Raw genomic sequence first — 23,772 nt, 5'->3', positions numbered from 1 at the left:
ACGATGCGGCTAGCACCGCATCTCGCGTATTCCTTGATCACAAGTAGGAGACGCGGTAACTTCAGATATTACCGCACGTAGCGATGCGGCTTGCACCGCATCCTATGTACTCAAGCAAGTGGTACTGACACCACAGTGCAAGTGGCACCAATGGCAGTTACCTGTCAGAGCTACGTAAGCAATGGACTGACGTGGCGTAACCCCCATAACCGACGAGCCTGACACACCTGAAAGGGTGCAGCACGTCGTCAGTCCATCCATCATCATCCTCCTTCACTCCTCGGCTATAAATACCAACCCCAAACCAGGTTTGAGGTATCTTCTCACAACTCTCTCACTACTACTACGATCTTACTTTGCTTCCCAAGCAAACTACTGATTCTCACGCCGGAGAGTGGTAACAAGGAGCACCCCCCACCCCATCCTCCTTGTTACGAGTCACGGCTTGTTTCCTTGTGCAGGAGATCAACCACCGGTGATCCAGCCAGCGATCCTCGAGAGGAAGGGATTAACCCTTCTTGACGAGACCAGTGTGTTAACCCTGCCCGGTTAACCATTGTTTCATCACCCATATAAACTCGTCTATGGAAAAAGTTGTCACTTGCCAGTAGAAATAGCTCACAAAGCCTACTGGGCAATAAAAAACGTAAACTTAGATTTAGAAAATGCAGGTAAAAATCGATTCTGTCAAATAAATGAATTAGACGAGCTAAGGAATTATGCATATTCTAACTCCGAAATTTATAAAGAAAGAATGAAAAATTTACATGATAAATATATTAAATCTAATGAATTTCGGGTTGGAGATCAAGTTCTATTGTTTAATTCACGACTTCGGTTATTTCCTGGTAAGCTAAAATCTAGGTGGTCAGGACCTTTTTCAGTCACCCATGTTTTTCCACACGGTGCAGTAGAAATTAAAACTCGAAATGGGACACCATTTAAAGTCAATGGCCAACGGTTGAAACTCTACCGAGGATCCATTGAGGATGAGGAAGAGGAAATCTCACTTCAAACGGTTAACGAATAAACTCATACCAGACATGTTACAGGTAAGTGTACGTTTAAAAGCCGGTAAATCTTCTAACCATTTTTTTCGGAAATAAGGGGCATGCACACGAGCACATAAAAAAAAAGTTTTCAAAAACTTTGCCCGGCACGGGGCCATGTCGAGGCGACTGTCGGGATAAAACCCTCTTTTCCTATCAGTTACACCATTCCACACGCCCCGTTTAGCCGAAAACTCTCTGGTTTGAGGCGATTTTCTGCAGTTTTTCAACGTCACCACTGAATCTAACAACGTCAAGGTATGATTCTATCCTCATTAGTAGTTAGATTAGTTACTTGCATGTAGTTAAAACATCAAAAATTGGGGAAAAATCTAGGGTTCTTCATGTTCATCCGGATCGAACTCAAAATTTTTGATGAAATTTGCTAGTAGTAGTTTAGATTAGAGTAGTAAAAAGTAAATAGACAATTATTGTTGACAGATTCGTTCGATTTCCAACGAAAAACCCAAACCCTTGTTCTTGAACCGAAAAACACGAAATTGAAAGGGTAAACGGTTTGTTTTGGGAAAAATGACACTTAGGGTTTCATTTTCGGGGGAAACCGCTACTATTGGGCTAAAAATTTTCAGGTTTTCGAAACCGGGACGAAAAATGGAATTTTTGGGTTACAGACGCCTGGACACGGGGCCGTGTCCGCTGAGCACGGGGCCGTGTCCAGCCCACTGTTTGCAGTTTCACTCTGATTTTCTTTGTTTCGTACTAACTTTTTATGTATTCTTTTCAGATGGCTAAATTCACAAGGTTTAACGCAAGTGAACTGGACGCTAGGGCACGATACGAGGTTCTACAAACAAGACCGGAAGAGTACCCAAGGCGGGCGTGTACCGACTTGCTAACCATGGTGAATCAACTTGACCGCTTCAACAACATTGTGAGGGGTCCACTGCATGTCGCATTGACCACCCGACTACGGTCGGTGCATCAATGCACGATGGAGTTCTACAGTACCTTCCTTTTCAACTCGAGATGTGACCCGTTTGACCATGATGCAGTCACATTCCGATGTGGAGGGACCACGTTCACAAGCTCCATGGCACAGTTTGGAGCCATCATTGGGCTATATAGTGAAGAGGAAGCGGGGAATGAAGAGAATACTGGGGGATTACGAGACTTGGATGCAACTGAACGCCAAGCCGCATGGGCTCAAATAGGTGAAGGAATCTACAACCCGAGCAGCACCAACAGCACCAAACTGAGGGACCCGCTATACCGATACATCCACAGGCTCCTATCGTATTCGCTGAACCAATGCCACAACAGTAGTGGCGTTGTTGGGTTGAAAGATTTGGTCGTCCTTCACTGCATCCACAACCAGAAGCCTCTCGATGTTCCGTACCTCCTACTGCGAAACATGCACCTAAACCGCCTTGCTCATGCTCCTACACCGATCTTCTTCGGAGGATGGGTGTACCGTCTTTTCAAGCACTTCACGAATATCCCAAGGTCCTTCGAAAGGAGTCCATGGTCGGGACGGGTCGATTATCACATTTGCCGATCCATGAACTTGCTTTATGAAGCGGAGGACGGGACGGTGAGCTTTCAGAGGACGCAAGGCTATGCATGGAACCCGCAAGAGGCTCTAGTTCTTCATGCACCACATCCCCATTTTCAGTACCCACCCCAAGGCGATCCGGGTCAATCCTCCTCTCAAGGGGGTGGTTTTCCTAATTTTCAAAGTTTACATGATCTTTTGCAAAATCCTAAACACAAGCCTTACACAAAACTCTATTGGAACCGCTAAACACCCCAAATTTTTTCAAAAACTTTTTCATTTTTTTATTTACTTGTCTTAGTTTAAGTTGGGAATAACAAGTTCTAAAAAGGTTATATTTTTACAAGTTTACAACCGATAGCGTCATGATAAAAAGAACCAACACAAGAAAATTATGAAACGGCATGACAAGCTTAGTTAAAAATTCGACTATATATACTTGGTCACATAAAAACCCATTCCCACAAAAGTGAGTTTTGAGCCTTTATTGAGCATAAAAATATACATATTTAGACTAAATGCTCATTTTTCGTTTCTTGTGTGAATAGCCGCTTGGTTCTTACAAATCTAGAACTTGCCACGACGATACATTCCCGGTCCTTACCAACTTAAACCCAAGTAAGTAAATGATGGAGGCATTAGGACTAACCATTTTTCTTTCAAAACCATTATTTTTCATTTTTTTTATCACCTACCCAAAATCCCCCTAGATAGTCCCTTTGAGCCTAAACCTTTCATTTCATTACCCCAAAACCCTTTTTAACCACCAAAAACCTTTTTATTTTTCACCCTTTATTTTAGTAACAAGCTCGCTTTTTCGTAAACTCGCCTTTTTATGTGATGAAAAAAAAAAAAATTTGATGATGAAGTCAAAAACAAACAAAAGCTATAAAAAAAAGCTTGTTTGGAGAAATACTTCAAAATAAAAAGTCACTAAAAACAAGGTATTTCACGAAAACCGACGCTTGTTACGATTTTCGCCCTTTTTACTAACCACTAACCCAACCACCCACCTTTAACCCAAGCCTAACCCTAAACCCCAAAAGTCCTCTTGATATTTACAAAGGTAAAAAGTTAAAAAGGAGGAGGATTGATTTCTTGGCAAGCCTATGGAAGGCGTAAGTTCCATGCCGCTCTCGAGTGATTCACTAAAAATATACACCTTCGGCCGAGTGTTGAGTGATCTCCCGTGAGGTATGTGAACGTGTATATAAATGGAATTTTAATAAGGCATGCTATGCCCGAATAAGTAATTTATCTTATGAAAAGTTCAAAATAAATCATAACGAATAGGATTGTAAATAAATAAAAATAAAACTTACAAAGACCTTGGATTCCCGACACTCTAGGACAAGCTAAAACATTCTCTTCTACCTATTACATTTGGGAGTGTAAGCCACATTTAAAGAGTTTTGCTTGAGGACAAGCAAAAGTTCAAGTGTGGGGGTATTTGATGTGTGTAAAATGCAACATATAAATCACATCAATTAAGGCATAAAACTAACCCTTTTTAAGTACTAATGTTGGAAAAAGAATGTTTTTGTCTTCCTTTTGTATTTTCAGGATGAAATGAGCTCAAAATCACAAAAGAAGCAAAAAGACAACTAATTCTACCATAAATACAAGAAAAGGAACAAAAGTAGACTGCCCGGACCCTCAACGGCACCTCCCAAGGCAAAGGAGAAGAAACAGAGTCTGAACACGCCCCGTGTCCAGCGAACACGGGGGCGTGCCCAGGAAGCAGCAGAAAAGACAAACCAGTAGAAGCTTCCATTGCCCACCACGGGGCCGTGTCCAGCGGGCACGGGGGCGTGGTGAAAGTACAGCAGGCGCATTAATTGTAATTCGCAATTACAATTAATGAAGAGAGAGAATGTCAGACGGGCACGGGGCCGTGTCCAGCGGACACAGGGCCGTGTCCAGCCTTCTGTTCAGCCTATAAATAGAGGAGCTTGGCTTCATTCTCTCTCATCCCTTGACACACCACCTCTCTCACACCTCATCCACCACCCACCACCACCATAACACCATCATCCACCACCATCATCCATTGTCCATCGTAGAGTGTGTGAGTCGTCTCGGGATCCAAGATTGATCGTAAGAGTTCTTGACAATCAAGGCCATGTTTGCCTAAGTCTCTTACATCACTTGGTGAAGACAAGTGTTTAGTATAATACTTTTTATTTTTAATCTTTTGCACTTTTTATTTGGTTTTGTATTAATGACTTTAATAACTAGTTACTTATGTTGAAGGTGATCTTTCCTTATCGTTTGTCCGTGGTGTCTTGGCATTATTTTACTGTCTATATAAAATAAAAGATTTTCACCATTCATATCTCCACGGTCTATATGGAGGTATGTTGGCTACCTGGTCGGGGGTTAAGGGAACGGTTTGGTAAGGGTCTTGCCCTTGTTCAGCGTTTAGAGGTCCTGCTTGGGACCTGGGTCAAATTTAGTAGGATCTCCTTCAATGCCCATAGGTATTGGATGGCGGGGATCCAAACTCTTTGACCCCCTCATAAGTTAACTACTATTAATACTATAACCCGGCTATTTAGGACTGTATCCCTGCTGACTCAGACTAGTTAGCCGAGGGTAACGTCACCGCCGAAAGCGGGGCCTACCACAATTTGCATTAATAACTTAATTCATTATCTTTCAATAATCCGACACTTTAGGATTGTATCCTTGCTGACTCAAACTACTGGGTTGAGGGTAACGTCACCTTCAAAAGAGGGGCCTACTACAATAACTAAGATAATCTCTTAAACAAGTGCAAAAGTGCGAAAATAATCAAAGGTTATACTAACACACGTGTCGGATCCAAGTGATTCATCTTGTCTATCTGTTTTTATTTTATTTTTATTTTCAGCATTTAGTTAGTTTTTATTTTTCTTAGTTTAAAACATTTTTCTAACTTTTTGGTTTGATTAGACGTTGAGGATAAACCGGTATTAAAAGCTCTTGTGTCCTTGGACGACCTCGGTATCTTACCAACACTATACTACGTCCACGATGGGTGCACTTGCCCATATGTGTGTTTAGTGTTAGTAAATATCGTGTTTTATAAATTTAAAACTTGGCTAAAAGTGTAAAAAGGGGCTTAAATACTCATCAAAAATATAACACACTTCACGCACATCATGGTGTGGCAAGGTATTTCGATGTGGTGTGGTATCCCTAATCTTTTTCCTTTTTCGGTTAGGGATTTGGCTGAATATTTTAAGCATATTGGTGGGTCTCCCTTAAAGAAGGCGAATGTGCACGGTGTTTTGATTGTTTCGTGTTGGAGAATATGGAAGGCTAGGAATGAGAAGATATCTGGCCACAAGTCTTTGTCAGTGAGGGATGTCGTTTCGGATGTTAAAGCTATTAGTTTCTTATGGTATAGAAACAAAGCTAAGTCAGGAGATGTGGATTGGGATAAATGGTGTAAGATGGACGTGGTGTAATTGTTTGTTTATAGCCTCTCTATCTCTGTCTTGGAGATAGTTTGGCTTGGTGGTTTTAATGAAAGTTTATTTTCAAAAAAAAAAAGTTCTATATAGTGTATGGGAGGCCAGTTAATGTACAATACGGCTTAACGTACATCACGTACGACAGATAATTACGCACATTCATTTGAAAATCACGCACGTTATAACCTAAAAAAACCCAAATCACGCATGTTGGAAAACATTAATCACGCACGTTATACACATAATCACGCACGTTGTCATACGTGATGTACGTTAAGCTGTATTGTATTTTACACTTTTCCTAGTGTATTTCTAGAAACAAAAAAGAGCCAATTAATGTTGTAAATTTGTAGTATGTAAATGTGTGGTTAAAAGTTATATTTAATTAACAGTGGCAGTTATTTTTATGTGGGGAGGGGGGGGGGTGCGAACAAAAGGATTAACCAAACTTTTAAGAGGTGTGATTGGTATTTTTACCTATAAAATACACTAATTTTTTCTAAGAAGTGCGCCTCCCCCCCTCCCCGCGGGTCCACCTCTGATTTTACACCCTAAAATAACTCACCAATGACTTATCAGGATCGAAACTAAGACAAACTAGATCTCTCCTTAGATATTACAAACAAGATCTCGACGGTCCATGATGTATGAATATTGAACTGGATTCCCAAAACTCACGATGCTCAAAAGGTTAAAGAATGCACAAACGAAAAACTCATTAAGAACTTTGAATTACAAGATGCATAAATGCACCTCTCAACTCTTATAAATAGTTCACAAATTTTTCTCTCTCAAAGTTCTCTGAATTTTAATTCAATAGTTGATAATCATATATCAGATGATATTTGCTTTATTTGTGTAATCAAATTGAGAAATGCAAAATAGAACGCATACACTTCTTATTGACATTTATAAAGAAAAAAGACAGATAAATTTATCAAGTCAACATTGGGATATCATCTAGGTTCATTAGCAGCGTATAACAAGACAACTTGATCAGAAGTATAGTGACTTGATAGCTCTATTGAGTCCATATATGGATTTATCGAGTCGCCATAAAGATCTGAAGTTTCCCCCTCATTCATTTGAACCAAACCAACTTGACTACCTTGTTGGTCAACCCATGGTTGCCTGGTGAATCTTCTTAATCGCTCGAGTTCCATAGCTACTTCCTTCATCGTTGGTCGGTTAAAGCCATGAATATCGAGACATCGCTTAACAAGCGAAGCGATTTCTTGGAGTTGCTCGAACGAGCCCTCTCTAATAACCCGGGGGTCAAGAATTTGAAAAAGGGTTCCTGTTCTCAAAGCATTGAGGAAATAGGTGGTTAAGTTTCTTTCAACTTGACTTCGCTCCATGCAAAGTGGCTTCTTACCCGTCAAAAGCTCTAGAAGCACGACTCCAAAGCTATAAACATCACTCTTATCTGTTAACTGACTGGTGTGAAAGTATTCGGGATCTAAATACCCTAACGTCCCTTGAACCAATGTAGTTACTTGTTCTTTATCCAAGGGTATCAACCTTGAAGCCCCAAAGTCAGAAATTTTGGTGACTAGGTTATCATCTAATAATATGTTGGCGGATTTCACATCGCGGTGGATAATGGGCTTTGATGCCGCGGAGTGAAGATACGCAAGTGCTCCAGCAGACTCGATAGCTATTCTTAAACGATTATCCCAAGATAACCACGCCATTCCACCATTAGTGTGGATATGATGGAAGAGAGTACCGTTAGAAACACACTCGTAAACTAGCAACGGGACTTCAGTCTCCAAGCAACAACCCAAAAGCTTTACAACATTTCGATGATTGATTTGAGTAAGAATGACCACCTCATTAATAAACTGCTCAATCTGACTCTCATCCATAACTCGTGATTTCTTTATCGCGACTATATTTCCATTAGGCAAGATCCCTTTATACACAGTCCCATAGCCACCGCGACCAAGAATCATATCGTTGGAAAAGTTTTCCGTTGCTCTTTCGAGCTCTTCGGTTGTGAAAATTTTAGTCGAGTGGTTGACACCACCACCTGCATTTGAATCGAGTTGTTGTTTCAACAACATGCCACCATTTTTAAGAAAGAACTTCTCCCTCATTTTGATAATCTTTCTTCTCTGATGGCTGAAATACAACCACCCAATTCCCATAAGTAGAGATATGAATCCAAACCCCATTCCTTCATAAAACACAAACCATTAGTATAATATAAAATATAATAGTTATAGTTTTCGACTTTCGAGTTTGATATAAGTTCCATTTTATTAAGTTACTTTTATTTTATTTTTTTAATTTTGCTATAGATAAAATTATTTTTCAGTTATATTTCTCAATATTTATCACGAAGGAATATATATATGCACATAACTAAACCATAAGAAAGTTATCCATAGCTAATTCTTAACAAATAAAGACGCTAAAGATTTTTTCTATAGCAAACTAGCTGGGATGGTTTTTTACATAGCAAATACTATTTTTCAGTAGTGATTCGTGACAAGAGCCATTCGTTTACTCACCAAGAGACAACTTGAGGACGTATGATGAACTCGAATTCCTGGCCGTACAACCTTTCCCATCCTTTCTCCCGTCTCCTTCATATCCGCGAGGACACGAACACTTATAACTTCCTGGAAGATTAGTACAAGTCCCGTTACAAGGATTTTTGTTTGGATCTGCGCATTCGTCGATATCTACAAAATGAAAACACAATGGATGGATGCTTCAAATCTTAAAAGCAAAAACCCTTTATAATCCAAATGTTAGATGAAACCAATCATCAATGCTTTATAACTTTGCCTAGATCGAACCGACTGCTCGAATGGTTTGTAGGTCAGACCAATCAAACTGAAACGGACTCAAAAACCGGATAACGTCCTAAACGTTATAAAAAAATATTCACATTTTATAGAAAACTTGAGTACTTTTTGGCTATGTCCATTCATAACCCAATCCAATCCAATCTTTCATTAAAAAAACTAATTTATCTCTCTTGCAAGACATATACAACTCAATTTTTGACATACGTTCTGGTCACAACCCAATCCAAATTTTTATTAAATAAATGTAACATATAGTTATTTTTATTGTATTAAAAACACTTATTTATTTCAAAACAAATAAAATTTATTTATCTTTAATATAAAAATTAAAAAGTTAAACAGACAATATATATAATATACTAGAAAATATATTTTTTCGAATGAACTCCGTTTTTAACAAAATTTATATCATAATGCTCACAATTTTTTTAAAGAAACACGGTGTATTTAGTTTTTTTTTTTTTATTAAGTTCAAAAATTACAAATTATTTGACTAATTAAATTATCGGGAGAAGTGACAATTAAAAAATAAAATAAAAAAGAAAATTAAAAGATGGAACCAATTCAATTTTGACAAGTGGCAAAATGACATGGGCAACCTCTTGCAACCTTAGGTTGACTTGGAGAAAAAAAGATTTTTTTTTAATTATTTGGGCAACCTAGGTTGAAACAAGGTCACATTTAGCCTTATGTTAGTTATCTTTGAAACAATAAAAAAGCTAATTTTCAAAAATGAAAAACAAAAAAGTTAATAGATTTTTGTCGGTCAGAGTATTAGTCTAGTTATAGAGAAATACAATTTTCAAAAAAAATGTTATAGAGAAATACAACACTATTATCATCCTACCTTAGTTTTTTTAACGATAAATGTTACATAACATCACTCTTAAATTACATCAAATTTTAACTCATACCAAAAATTAAACCCTGATCTCTTCCCAAGAAACACAAAGCCTCTACCATCCACCAAAATGGTAATCACATCATCCTACCGTAGTTGACATACACTTTTAAATTTGCCTAAGAGGCTTCAAATTTAAATCTTACCATTTAAAAACAATTTGTTTTGTAAAATATATAAAAAATGTTACTCAAAAGCGGTCCACCACTGAACGGGGTCATCGGTTCAACCTCTACTCATAAAAACTGACCTATATATCTACCAGTGCCATTTCAACGTATGCCAACCGAACCGGCTAGTGGTTTGATTCTTAGTCTAGCCAGTGCCATTTCAACGTATGCCAACCGAACTGGCTAGTGGTCGGATTCTTAGTCTAACCAGTGTGATTGGCTGATCTGATCTGGTTTTAACAACATTAGTTTTCATTTTTGTACAATTAGGAATGAAAAAAAATTCTAACCATGACAACCAGGAGAAAGATAGGGATTGCCTTGATAACCATCTTTGCAAGTGCATCTATAACCTCCATTTCCGCTCTCAAAATCTACACAAACACTATTGTTTTGACAATAATAATCGCTTGTGTATTTGTACTCATCACAACTCTTGCTACCAACGACCCAATTAAGCACCACCGGAACGGTATCAACTATCCGGTCGACAAAATTGGGATCCGTGAAATCCGATGCCCCGGAAAACGTAAAGGCACTATGTTCACCAACGAAAGTGTAGCCACATTTGTCGAAAGACCACACGTCCATGTGATCATAGATTGTGTATACATTTGCTAAGTAAGTTGTTAAACCTTTGGGCAAGCTCGTTGTGCAACACCCTATGCCTGCACAAAAAGTGTAGGGTAATAAGATTTGAGTTATTGAGAATCATGTGTTTCCAAATCCAAATAAAGCGCAAGCTATTTTTTATGAGAATTTACAATTGTTTTAATAAGAATAAAGTTGTGTTATGAAATCAAAATAAGTTTATGTAAATACAAGTTTTCTTTTTGTATGTTGACTGTGCAACACACTTTAGATAGTGGGTAGGGATTTTTTATTAGAAAAAATTAAATTGAGAAAAAAAAAAAACAAACGGTAAAATTATAAAACATTAAATAATTTTTTTTATTTTATTTATTATTATCTTTGACTAATTAATAAGTCATAAAGACTGTCATCCTCCACACTAAAATTTTTGCCTACACACATCAAAATTTATACTACACGTTTTGAAATTTATCTTACACAACTCGTAATTCATCATACACACATCATAATTTATCCTACACAGCTTGTACGCGACCACCAGATTTAATATTACGCATGTTATGTATATAATTACGCGCGTTACAAAAAATAAAACCCGCATGAGTTGTTTCAACCCTAATTACGCATGTTATACTCAAAATTACGCATGTGTTATTTCAACTATAATTACGCAACATTACAAAAAAACCAAAACTCGTTTCATTGTTTCAACCCTAATTACGTATGTTATACTCAAAATTACGCATAATTGTTTCAACCCTAATTATGCATGTTAAATGCATAATTACACACATTATTTGATGTCGCGTATCGACCGCACATGAATAGCCCTTTGTTTTTTAAATTTTCTCTAAAGATGTTTATGGGTCAATTTTACCATTCAAACGAACTACGAAGATGTCTGCTATGGGTTGAGTTAAGTTCGGCCATCCCCATAAACTTTCTAAATATATTTTTATTATGAAAAGAAATATTTTCAAATTTAATCTTTAAATCATAATCATATTTTTTTTTTTAAATCTCATAGAAACATGTTATTAGAATTTCATTAGAAAATAAAATTATACTTTTCAATAGGCATATGAGAGGTTTTTAAGTTGCATTTTAAAATTCTTAAATTTCCCAAGTAAAATAGTGATAAATAGCAAAAATTAAGTAAAATTTAAACATTAAACATGATCGTTTGATATATAAGTAAATACTTGTAGGAAATATATACTTATTGGGGTGTTTAAATAGTTTATTTATGCGTAATCTCAATTCCATAAATCAAAGAAAGTGGATAAACACGCTAAAGCTTGCGCAGAGAACCAACATGTCTTTATCCCTTTTGCTTTTGATACTTTTGGCTCCCTAGCGCCAGAAGCCATCAACTTCTTGACGAGGGTTCAAGGGGTTATCCACAGCAATTGTTCGACTCCAGGGGGGCAGGGGTTTGTGTTCGGGAGGTTAGGGTTTGCAATTCAGAAAGGATTGGCGGCGCAGCTTGTTGCCCGTCTACCTTCTGTTTTGATGTAACTTAACAAGTTTTCTGGACTTTATTTATATATTTTAATCTTGAAAAAAAAAGCATGTTGCATAGATAATACTTTTTATAAAAGTTATAGTTGTCATTGTCAGAGTTTATGGAAAAAATAGCATTAAATGAACGAGTGAAATGTTATAACCTGAATTCAATCTATTTATAAAACAAATTTAAAATCGATAAATCTGATACATTAATTGATAAATAAATAAAAGGAATGACATTTTGAATTTGGTATGGGTACATATGAAGAGAAGTTTTATAGGGGTGTGTATGATATTCTCAATCTGGTTTGGTTGTATATGATACTTGAATTGTTTTATTACTTATTATTATTATTATACCAAGAAAGTGAATAAACTAACTTTTTTTTTTAACGGCCAACAAACTTAATCCCGAGCACTCTTGAGGTACCCATTGGACAAACGGAGTACTCCGAGAGTAACCCAAGTCCATCACCAATTCCGGGAAAAACCCGGTAACCCACCCGCCCGTAGACACGACGGTGAAATTACCGGTAAAACTCGTTTGGCTCAAGGATCCAACCCAGGTTTTCCTGGGTCTCCTATCATTGCCTACCAATGCCTCACTCTGCACCAAGTGGGAGTCGAACCTGCATCTCTCAAAAGAAATGCAAGCCCTCCACCACTTGATATAAACTAACTTATATGACGAAAGGAAAATGTCACAGAATAGTAACCAAGTTTTAAAGTGTTCTAATTTGGTTACTGGTATCATTTTTGTCTTAATTAGATAACTTAACATTCAAATCGAGCCATGTCATTTTTTCCATGTGTCAACAAAAAAATGGAGCATAAGATGATGAGGTCGGATTATTTTAATATATAAAATTATATTTATTAAAAAAAACACTTTAATTACATTTAAAAATTAAAAAAAACAAGTTACAATTCGTCAACAAAAAAATGGAGCATAAGATGATGAGGTCGGATTATTTTAATATATAAAATTATATCTATTAAAAAAACACTTTAATTACATTAAAAATTAAAAAAACAAGTTAAAATTCACGTCATCACTCAACGTTAGCATCAAATAAAAGGGAACGAAAATTCTACATCATCAAGGTTACCTATAAAATGTATTAAAAAACCCTTAATTTTAATGAAAAGTGAATATTGAGTCACCTGATTGAACACTTTTAAAACTTGAGTAACCTGATTAGAATATTTTTAAAACTTTGTTACTATTTTACAAAGTTACCCCGAAACTATCAAAACGAAGAAGTTTTGATTACACTTTACCAAACAAAAAGTTATACTTTTTATTTCATTTCTTCTTCGAATTCAAAACCTGTCGTGTACATGCAATCAAACCCTAAATTCCATAAATCCAAAACAAAATCCAATCTAGTTTTTTTGTGACCATCGATTATTGATTTTAAATGAATCAAGTATCTTAATTAGTTTTCATATGCTAATATAATTCAAAAGTGATACTTTTATGTATGTATTGTTTTAGTATGTGCTAGTTTAACTTTTTTAAATTGCTAGAATTTGTTTTAACGTTTTATAGAATAAATATGGTTTGTATCGTAACCAACCCCGTTTATAAATAAAGACTCTTTTGTAAGGGCAATGATATGACAAATAATAGCCAACCTTCTCCTATTTAAGTTTTATCTAAGCGTATGCTTGAACATGTTTGGTAAGAACACTTGAATATAAATCAGAGATAGTTTCATATATCTCACTTAAAATTAAAATCAGGTGTAATATATTAATATCATATTTATCTAACAAAACTTTACAAATCAAATATTAACTGACATTTAACCATTTGCTTAAAACTTATTTTTTTTTGGTTTAGATGAAACATGAATACCTGAACATGAACCAACCGGAACATCTTGAACACCAGAGCAAATAGATACACATCCAACAGTAAAATTCTTATACTCGATTCCTGCCACCGGAGAGATCACCGCATAGTCATCGCATCCTACGGCTATCAGATTATTCAGTTGCGAGAATGTAAAGTAGGAGTTCGCCGCTGTAATCCCAGTGGGTTTGAAGCTAGTCACGTTACCAGTTTGATCATAACACTTGAAGGCCACGGCGTTTTTAACCCTCACATGCTCGTCGGAGATGTCCACCACCTCAACTCGGTCTATACTTAGGTTCCCTTTGTATGTAAATATATCTGCCGGCAAGAACGCTTTAGGGGGATTAAAGGACGTGTTGCACGTTATATCAAACCAGGGACCGATAGAGCAACCCGAACCGGATCCTATGCCAAACGGGTATGGCACTGTCAGGCTGCCGCATTTACTTGGGCAGCCTGGAAGTGCGATAGTGGCATTGGTAGTTGCCCCACGCGAGAAAGTATGATGGGATAGACACATGACTACAAAGAGTAGATACATGTTTTTTTCCTACAAATATAGAAAGTCGTTGAGTGTAAGTTTATATGAACATGTTTTTGTTGGGTTTGATGTCACTTTCAAGTTATTCTATCGAATAAACATAACATATATAAAACATTTATTGTTATTTTTAAAAAGATCAAATTGCATAAACGATTGTTTTAAGAAATTGTGAAGTTGGTCATAACTTGTACTTTATGCAAATGAAGTTGCACATGTTAAAAAGTCGTATGCAACAAGTTGACATTGAAAAGGACGATTGAATACATCTGAATTTGGCTCCCTCGAAAGGTCATGTAGACATTGGCGTTTCTAGCCTAGGAATCTGTCAAAGCAACCCATTGTTAATTCTTTCTCTCTTGTTTTACGTGTTTCTAACATTGTTGATTCTGTCCGTGAGGCATTCGAGAATAGCACGCTAGAGTTTCAAATCAAGTCAAGCTTAAACTAGTCCAATCCTAACTTGGAGCTCCTTTTACAAGCGAGTTAGAGTTCAATTATGAGCTTTACATATTAAGCTTGAATCGACTCATGAGCCTATTAGTTTTACATAATACATGTATATACTATGTAATATACAAAACTATATTTGCAAATACATATTATATATAAATATTGTAATTATTCCTTGTACAATCTTGTATAATAATTTCTACCACTAGTACAGAAGTGAGCATTAGACACGGTTAAAATAGTTTTTAGTCGCGGTTTGAAACCGCGACTTAAAATGCCGTGGCTAAAAATGTGTTTTTTATAAGACGCGGTTTGCTAAACCCTGTCTTAAAATAAACCACCGCGACTAAAAAGAAGTTGATACTTTTATGGAAATGTTTTTAGTCGGCATTATGAACCGCGACTTAAAATCGTTTTACAATTTTAGGAAAAGTTTTTAGTCAGTGTTGGATGAACCGTGACTTAAAGTCGTTTTACAATTTTAGGAAAGGTTTTAGTCGGTGTTGGATGAACCGCGACTGATGACCAATGCTGTAAGAATGACAAATTATGCTGTCAAATTTCAAACAAAAATCTGTATTAAAAAAGAGATATGAAAAAATGACATAATATGCAGTAAAAAAAATAATCTGCACTCCAGCATAGACGTCAAATCCAATCAATCCTTTTATATATTCAACGTAATCAAATCCGGACAAGTAAAAAGTGAACCAATACACATTTAACCCGAAAGTCTACAAGATTAATTGGTAAAATAACAATTCACTACTTAATCTATTTAAAACCATAAACAAACTATATTTAAACTAAGGAATACCCAACCCGTCAAATAAAATTGGCATCAATTCCTTCAACGTCTTTTCTATATCTTCGTCTGTAACCTCTTTCGTGTCGTTCCACATCTAAAAAAATAGAAAATATTATAATTATTAGAAATTAGTTAACATCAACGAACAAATTGTTACAAACACATAACTACTCGTATGTGTGTGTGAGCATTTTTGCGCATGTTATCTTGTATATACTTATGCACATCTAAAAAATAATTAAGAAATAGACTTACTTTCGGAAATTGCTTTTGATACACATTGACAAAGTCGAACATAGATTGAAGAAGTATATAGCCGCATTCCCATGTCTCAGCTTGTTGATTGCACTACAATAAATTAACAATTATTACTTATTCAAAATTTTTGAAAATCAAACTAAGAAATCGAAAAGAAACTTACATTAACCATATCAAATGTGGGTTTTATTGGCAGCAAGGCGCTTTCAATCACACTTGTAAGACGACAGTGGCTAGGATTCTTGTTGCCCTCTTTGAATAGTTGATCTAAAATATATACCCGTCGTACTTTTATGACAATAATGAACAAAGTCCAATGTCCAATACAAAAAGTAAAGTTAAAGCATAGTTAATGAATTGTACTAATAAAACAAAGAAAGTTAATTAGATTAGACTTACTCGGCACAATAAGGTACAATGATGAATTCGTTATCATCACGATAACGCACCATAGTCCTAATGTGTTCTTCAACTTCTGCTCTCATTTCTCTACACATTTGACCACTGATTGTGTTCACGTTTAAGAAGGCACATCGGTTGTCTTTCACTACAAGAAAAATACCTTGTAGGGACGACATTTTTTTCAGCTTATAGGGAGGACATGTTGTCTCTATAGGCCTTTTTAACCTATAGAGACGACATATCGTCTCTATAAAATTTCTCTCAATAGCCTTGTCCCTATAGGCCAACAAAAGTCCCTATAGATGTTGCTATAGAAGAGTTTGTAGAGACGACATGTCGTCCCTACAAGTTTGTGCAAAAAAAATTAAAAATTAAACTTAATATTTACTAAATAGAGACGACTTGTCGTTTCAATAGGTTTTACTTTATAAGAAATAAAAAAAAAGATTTTCACCTATAGAGATGACATGTCGTCCATGTCGTCTCTATAGGTTCTCTTTAAAAAATAAAAATAAAAACATATAAGCCATATAGAGACGAGTTATCGTTTCTATAGGTTTTTCTTTATAAAAAATTCAAAAAAAAAAAAAAGATTTTAACCTACATTTTAGCGAAAAATAGAGACGACTTGTCATTTCTATAGGTTTTTAGAAAACATTTTTATAGGTTTTTCTTTATATAGTAAAGAAAGATTTTCACCTATAAAGACCACTTGTTGTCTTTAAAAAAATTAGAAAACATTTTAGCGAAAATAGAGACGACTTGTCATTTCTATAGGTTTTTCTTTATATAGTAAAGAAAGATTTTCACCTATAAAGACCACTTGTTGTCTCTATAGGTTTTTCAAAAAAAAAAAAAAAGAAAAAGAAATTGGTCTCTATAGGTTTTTCAAAAAAAAAAAAAGAAAAAAAAATCACCTATTGAGACGACTTGTTGTATCTATAGGTTTTTCAAAAAAAGAAAAAAAAATCACTTATTGAGACGACTTGTTGTCTCTACATATTTTCTTTTTAAAAAAATAATAATTTGTGGAGATGTTTAAATAAAAAAAATCCCAACAATCAAACTAAATAGTTAGCTATATTATGCTAAATTAATATAATAATAATAATAATATGTGAAAAAAATATAAAAAAAAAACTTCCGGTTCAAACGGGTCGAATCCGACGGGTTAAGAAAAGAAATTTGTACCTTAGTATATGTCTAAAGCTCCAAAGTGTCAAAGATTCACCACGGGATCATTGGTATCTACAACGAGCATTGCAAATTGTTAATTAGAATAAACTAGATGGAACCCCTGCCAAAAGGGTCAAAATCCAATAAGTGTCAAAATATAGCACAAAACTAACAAATGTTTGAAATAAATATTCAAAACTTCGTTCGTGAACCTCTTCCACAATCATCATGTGAGTAAAATGATCCTCGTGTTAACTCTTTTTTAACAATGATAGTAGCAGTTACCTGTAAAAAAATAAACACCATGATCCTCGTGTTAACTCTTTTTTAACAATGATAGTAGCAGTTACCTGTAAAAAAATAAACACCTTTCAATGTGCAAACAACTAGGACATTATTCAAGATGCAAACACTAAAATAGTGGTTTTCTATAGCCTTTGAGACTATATAGACCAATCAGATAGTTATAATAAGCAATCCCAAACACATTTGTGAGCTCATAAGTTGAGGATAGGATAATTGAATAGAATTTCAATGTTACCTTAGTATTGGAAGAATGCCAAAAGGGTTGTTCTTTGACTTCCAACAGTTTTCTCATTTCCACCTCTACAACTTCTAGGTTCATGAAAAGCATTAAGTTCTAATTCATCTTCTAGCCATTTTACGTAGCTAGCAACCTAAAAAGGAAGGGAAAACACATAAAACTCATGTTCTTACCCGAAATGAAAATAATGATGACCAAACTAAAAAACTCCAGTTAGACATACAAGAGTTCTTTGAGATATGTGTTAAATACAATAACTTAAAAAATGTATGAAAGTCAAGATCAATTGAAAATTTGAAATACAAATGTATTGCATTATTATGAAACATGACAAATAACAACATTTACCTTCTACTTTTAGACTCAGCAGCCAATCTCACATCTGAGCATAAAAAAAAGTAGACGATGACAGAAGAGTCTAGCTTGGATTTGGATATAAAAAAAGTCAACTCTATGTTTTGCATTTGTAAGACATCTATCTTAGATACAAACTCTGCAGGAGGGGAGTATTTAATGAAATTGAACAAATGAGCATGTATAGTAAACTTAATTAAAAAATCTCGTAGTCATGATCAATGTAAACAAACTCGTTATTAAACACGAAGTAACTGAGTAAATTTATAGTATACGTACCTAAAGACGTTCGTTATTGGCATTTGGTGGTAAGATTTTACATGTACTCAGCATAACATGGCATACATGTGCACCAATAATATTTTGGGAAACAAATACAATTGACTTTTGAAGTCATCCAAAGATTGATTTACAGTATGTTTGCGTTAGCCATTGTAAAAATAAAACCTAGTCCAGCTTTGACACCACAAATAAGCCCATCTACAAATCTTTACTATAGGATTCCGATGTATTCTTCCAACTAGTGGTATTTGATTGGTATATAAACAAAATCAAATTCTATACTCAATTCCAACTAGTAGATAAACACCGTATATTTCACAATCTCTATAATTTGGATTATTATAGCAAAATTCATTTGAAACACTAAATACCGATCTTCTTGATTTCATCATATAATTAAAATCTAGGACTCACAATGTCTAAGATGGATGAATCAAACAAAGAATGTTCTATGACTCGCCTGAAATAGCGACGGAGGTGGTGACGCGACGGGAATGGGGTGAGTGGTGGCGGTGGCGGCAGCAGAGGTGGTTGCGGTGGTAACGGCGGCAAGGGGGTTGCGATGGTGACAATGGAAAAATGTGGAAGTGGTGGTGACGACGGCAAGATGTGGGGATTGGTCAGAGGGGTTGCAAGACCTTGGCAGCAAGAGTCGGAGAAATGGGGTGAAGAATAGGAGGGAAATGAAAATAAGGGTAGATGTTTGGCGCTGGTTAGGGATGAGATATGAATTTTTTTGACCGGTCAACTCTACATAGGTTAATTAATTTAATTTCATTTCTTAAAACAATCCCAACAAAATGAAAATTGTATTTATAAAATTTAAGTGTAAATACCGGTACCGCACCGCACCGAACCGGTACCGAAAATGTTAAAAGTCGGTACCGAAAATGTACCCGGTTCGGTAATTTCGGTACCGGTACCTGGTACCATTTGCTCATCTCTAGTAACACATACACATACAGATGTACACACATACGCTGCAATTACATATACATAAACGCATACGTACAACCTCCACCACCATAATCATCGCGGTTACGAGCCCAATCACGACCAGATACATCCATAACTGTAACATTAACCGTTGGCTTGAATCTTTTATTGGTGAATGAAGCCGTAACATTAACCGTCGTTGTCTGGCTTGATGAAGTCGTAACCCTTATCATTGTGGAAGTAGATGACGACTCTGGTGAAGTCAGCATCAACCATTGTCAATGTGGCAAAAGGTATGGAGAGTGTGGGCAATGAAAAATGAGACCCTAACAGTTTATAGGTTCCTTTTGGGTTCAAGTGATTGGGGTGGGTTTCGTAGGCGGATGTTGGTGCAATCTAGGGTTCCGGTTACCTTTAGTTGGGGCTAGTTGTCACACCCCCAAAATCCACACGCGGAGTATCACCGCTTGGAGGCGTGACATAACCAGGATCAAGCCACCAATCATATTGAACATTGTAAGTAATAAATAAAATTCCTTTCAACAATACGAAAGGTGTTCAAAAGCCAACATAGTTAAGTGTTTAGCGGAAGCATAAACGTGAAAACCCAACCATAAGTATTAAGTTCGAAAATGTTATAATATTTTAACATGGCATCCACTGTCCATGTCCCACAACAACCGCGCCTCCCTGTGCAAGCTCCATGGGTACCTATCGACCTGCAAGGCATGTAACAGAGAGTCAACAACAAAGTTGAGCGAGTTCACAGTTGGTTGTTCGGTTAATGAGTTCGTTTCAGAAGTTGTAAGTTCGTTTCATAACTATGCGTTACCCAATACCCTTGTCTCCAAACCTTTACAATAATAAGTGGGGGCTTCCCATGTTGTATGTACTAGACTAGTTGTATCTATAGGTGTCCTTCCCAATCCGAGGACAACAGTAAATATGAGTTTACGTAGGTTTTACGTAAGTGCCCTTCCCTAACCGAGGACAGTACGTAGCGAGTACGTAGGTTTAGCGCTGGTGTCCTTCCTATACCGAGGACATTAGTACGTAGGTTTTACGTAGATTCTAACACTGGTGTCCTTCCCAAACTGAGGACAATAGTACATAGGTTTTACGTAGGTGTTCGCACTGGCGTCCTTCCCAAAACGAGGACGGTAGTAAGTAGTCTAGTAGTGATGCAACTACGGGTAGTCATTCAATCCATTCCCAACCCACCGGGAATCCCATGCCTTGGAACGGGTGTGAACTCACCTTGGTTTGCTCGGTATGCTAAAGTATTTGCTCACAAATAATCAGTCAAGGCCTAGAGTACGCACGTATACATAATCAGTTTGTATTCACAAAGTTTAACTAACAGTCAAGATCACCACGTTTATATAAGTAACAACTTAGCACATAGCATTTACCAGTTACACAAGTTCATGCAAGTCATACTTATCATTAACAGCAGTTAATTAATCCAGTTAACTCTTAACAGATCTAACCAAGTTACTGTGCAGTTTACCCACTCGACGAAACACCCTTGTTTCGTCATGACATCCCTCAGCGAAACACACTTGTTTCGTCGTGTTCGTTTCGTCATCATTGGTTTCGGCGAAACGCATTTGTTTCGTCATGCCAGTTTCGTCGTGAATAGCGTTTTGTCTAAAATGTCAGTTACGTCACGTTATCAGTTACACAAAGAAACCCTAATCATTGTTAACATCCGTTTCACTCTGTTATCGATCAAACAGTTAACATGCAACACCAAGATCACCGATCTTCATATAGAAATCATATAACAAAATAATCAGTCACACGAACAGGTCTATATTCTACACTCATGCATCATCTGAAAAACGTGATCAATAGCATCCATTTGAGTCAAGACAGTGGCCTAAACATCGGATATATTCATTAACAACAATACGCACAGAATTATGGATCAAATCATTAAACACCAATGAATTCCCTTCATACGGTTTCAAATCAACTAGTATTCGCTCAAGAATGTAAAAACCCTAATACATGTTTTTCGATTCTAGCATAACATAACCAAATCACTTAGCAAGCAATCCCATGAATCATCAATACACACAACATGACGAGTGACCCGGTTTATTGTTAAGACTAACCGTTTAGAAGAGAAAGAACGTCAAGATCTTCGAGAAGAGTAGTAGCAGCCGTCGGTTGGCAGAGGAGAAAGCTCTAGGGTTTCGATTCTGTTGCAAGCGTGGCGAATGAAGTTGTTCCGTATAACTTATACGTGCATAAGTGTACTGGGCCCTTAATGGGCTTCAGCGAATCACTGGGCCGGCGAAACACCCTGTTTCGTCGGGGTGAGGATGGCGAAACACATCTCCTTTTCGTCGAGATGTTTGTGACGAAGCTACTCTCCGTTTCGTCGGTGTGTTGATGACGAAACACACTTCTGTTTCGTCAGGGTCATTCAAGGTTTAAGCAATTTAAGTTTTTCAAACAGGTTTCATGTTATATCACCAAACATATACATGAAACAATCACAATACGTTTTATCATTGCACAAACGTGTACGGTTACAAAACAAACAAGCAAACTACTAAACAATCAACGTGCAATTAATGCGAAGATGGAATCTTGGAAACTCGAGTTGTCACACTAGTGGCAGTGAGTGCGAACATTGTATTTGGTACGGTGGCCGTTGTGTAAGATGATGGAGTTTGGGGTTAGGGTTTGCGGTGGTGGGTTGTGGGTGCAAAAAATCATGGCACGCAAATCAAAACATTCTTTCTTATAAGAATCCTACACGTTGACACCTGGACTCCATAGGGTTTTAAGGTCATCTATCAATGGAACCAAATAAACATCAATGTCATTACCAGGTTGTTTCAGACCCTGAATCAACAACGACATAATTATGTAATTTTTTCATGCATAACCAAGGTGGAAGGTTGTAGATGCAAAGAAGAACCGGCCATATACTGTGGCGACTGCTCATGTTTCTGAAAGGGCTGATCCCGTCCGAGCTAAGTCCAAACCGTATGTTTCTAATCTCGTTGCCAAATTCTGGATGCCTATTATTAATAGTTCTCCATTGGGGTGAATCTGCCACATGTCTTAATTTTCCATCATTTATACGGTCATATGAATGCCAATGTAACAATTTTGCTTCCTTTTCGTTTGCAAATAATCATTTCAGTCTCGGTATAATCGGGATATACCACAGCATTTTAGCCGATGGTCCATTTTCCGTCACCTAATCGTCAACTTCATATGTTTCGCTTTTACGCTTATATCTAGATGCGTTACACTTAGAACATTTATGATGATTTTGGAACTCGTTTCTATACAACATACAATCATTTGGACATGCATGTATTCTTTCAACTTCCAATCCCATTGGGCACATCATTTTTTTGCTTGGTATAACAAAAGTGGTAACTCGTTACCTTCCGGAAGCATGTCATTTAATAGCACTAATAGATCTGTGAAACTCTTATCACTCAATCCATGTGTTGACTTCAAGATAGACAACCTTAAAACCACACGAAGTTTTGAATATTTATTACAACCCACATATAATGGTTTTAACTCGTCTTCAAGTAATTTCCTTAATTTTTCTTGCCCATTATCACCAATATTAGTCTCTAAATCCTCATACATTTCATTAAAGTTGTCACTGTCTTCATTTAAAATGTCAATTTATTTTCGTGATCAGTATCTTGTTCATTGTTATATGTTTGATCATTGTCTTCATTGAACGACTACGTGCCACAAATTGAAAGCAATTCCCTATGCTTTGACCAACAAGTATATCCAGGCACAAAACCATCTCTCAACAAATGAAACTTTATGTCTTTAATATCATGTTTCTGAAAATTTTTACACGATGCACAAGGACAAAAAATGAGCTGATCTTCGTCATTCACCCGAACCCGATGAGCTTCGGCCGCCTTAAGAAAATTCCCGCCTATATATCCTACTTAATTATAAATATTTATTTATTTTATAATTAAAGATAATCAATATATATAGGTATTACTTAATGATAACAAAAGATGAAAATTAAGATAATGACAAAGTTGAAGGGCTAGAGATAATTAACATGTATTACTAGATAATGTTGAACATTGAATTATTGTTAGTTTATGATATTAAACACCTTATAGTTTATGATTTC

At 36.3% G+C, this 23,772-nt stretch overlaps 2 protein-coding genes across 14 annotated transcripts; both read right to left on the bottom strand.

Moving 5' to 3' along the window:
• Nucleotides 1-6,850: 6,850 nt before the first annotated feature.
• On the bottom strand, nucleotides 6,851-14,415 carry LOC110867987 (wall-associated receptor kinase 2). The gene is made up of 4 exons (XM_022117067.2): nucleotides 13,875-14,415; nucleotides 10,201-10,578; nucleotides 8,537-8,710; nucleotides 6,851-8,199 (listed from the first exon to the last, which is right to left on the bottom strand). Exons 1-4 carry the CDS (start codon nucleotides 14,413-14,415, stop codon nucleotides 6,977-6,979), a joined length of 2,316 nt encoding a protein of 771 aa, XP_021972759.1. The 3' UTR covers nucleotides 6,851-6,976.
• A 1,097-nt stretch (nucleotides 14,416-15,512) lies between these two features.
• On the bottom strand, nucleotides 15,513-19,358 carry LOC110867999. Of its 13 annotated transcripts, XR_002552125.2 has the most exons (9): nucleotides 18,690-19,358; nucleotides 18,405-18,549; nucleotides 18,054-18,189; nucleotides 17,798-17,862; nucleotides 17,528-17,584; nucleotides 16,334-16,423; nucleotides 16,098-16,222; nucleotides 15,932-16,024; nucleotides 15,513-15,770 (listed from the first exon to the last, which is right to left on the bottom strand). XR_002552125.2 is itself a non-coding variant. In XM_035976855.1 (4 exons), exons 1-4 carry the CDS (start codon nucleotides 16,368-16,370, stop codon nucleotides 15,675-15,677), a joined length of 330 nt encoding a protein of 109 aa, XP_035832748.1. In that variant the 5' UTR covers nucleotides 16,371-16,702; the 3' UTR covers nucleotides 15,513-15,674. The 13 variants fall into 13 exon arrangements, 2 of the variants coding, with proteins under 2 accessions (XP_035832748.1, XP_035832743.1); XR_004865879.1 differs by having other exon boundaries at nucleotides 17,686-17,862; nucleotides 18,405-19,358; XR_002552123.2 differs by having other exon boundaries at nucleotides 17,725-17,862; nucleotides 18,405-19,358.
• Nucleotides 19,359-23,772: the final 4,414 nt, after the last annotated feature.

This window comes from Helianthus annuus, chromosome 1, assembly GCF_002127325.2.
Source record: "Helianthus annuus cultivar XRQ/B chromosome 1, HanXRQr2.0-SUNRISE, whole genome shotgun sequence".
NCBI classification, from domain to species: Eukaryota; Viridiplantae; Streptophyta; class Magnoliopsida; order Asterales; family Asteraceae; genus Helianthus; species Helianthus annuus.
This window is presented reverse-complemented; position numbering and strand designations above follow the sequence as displayed.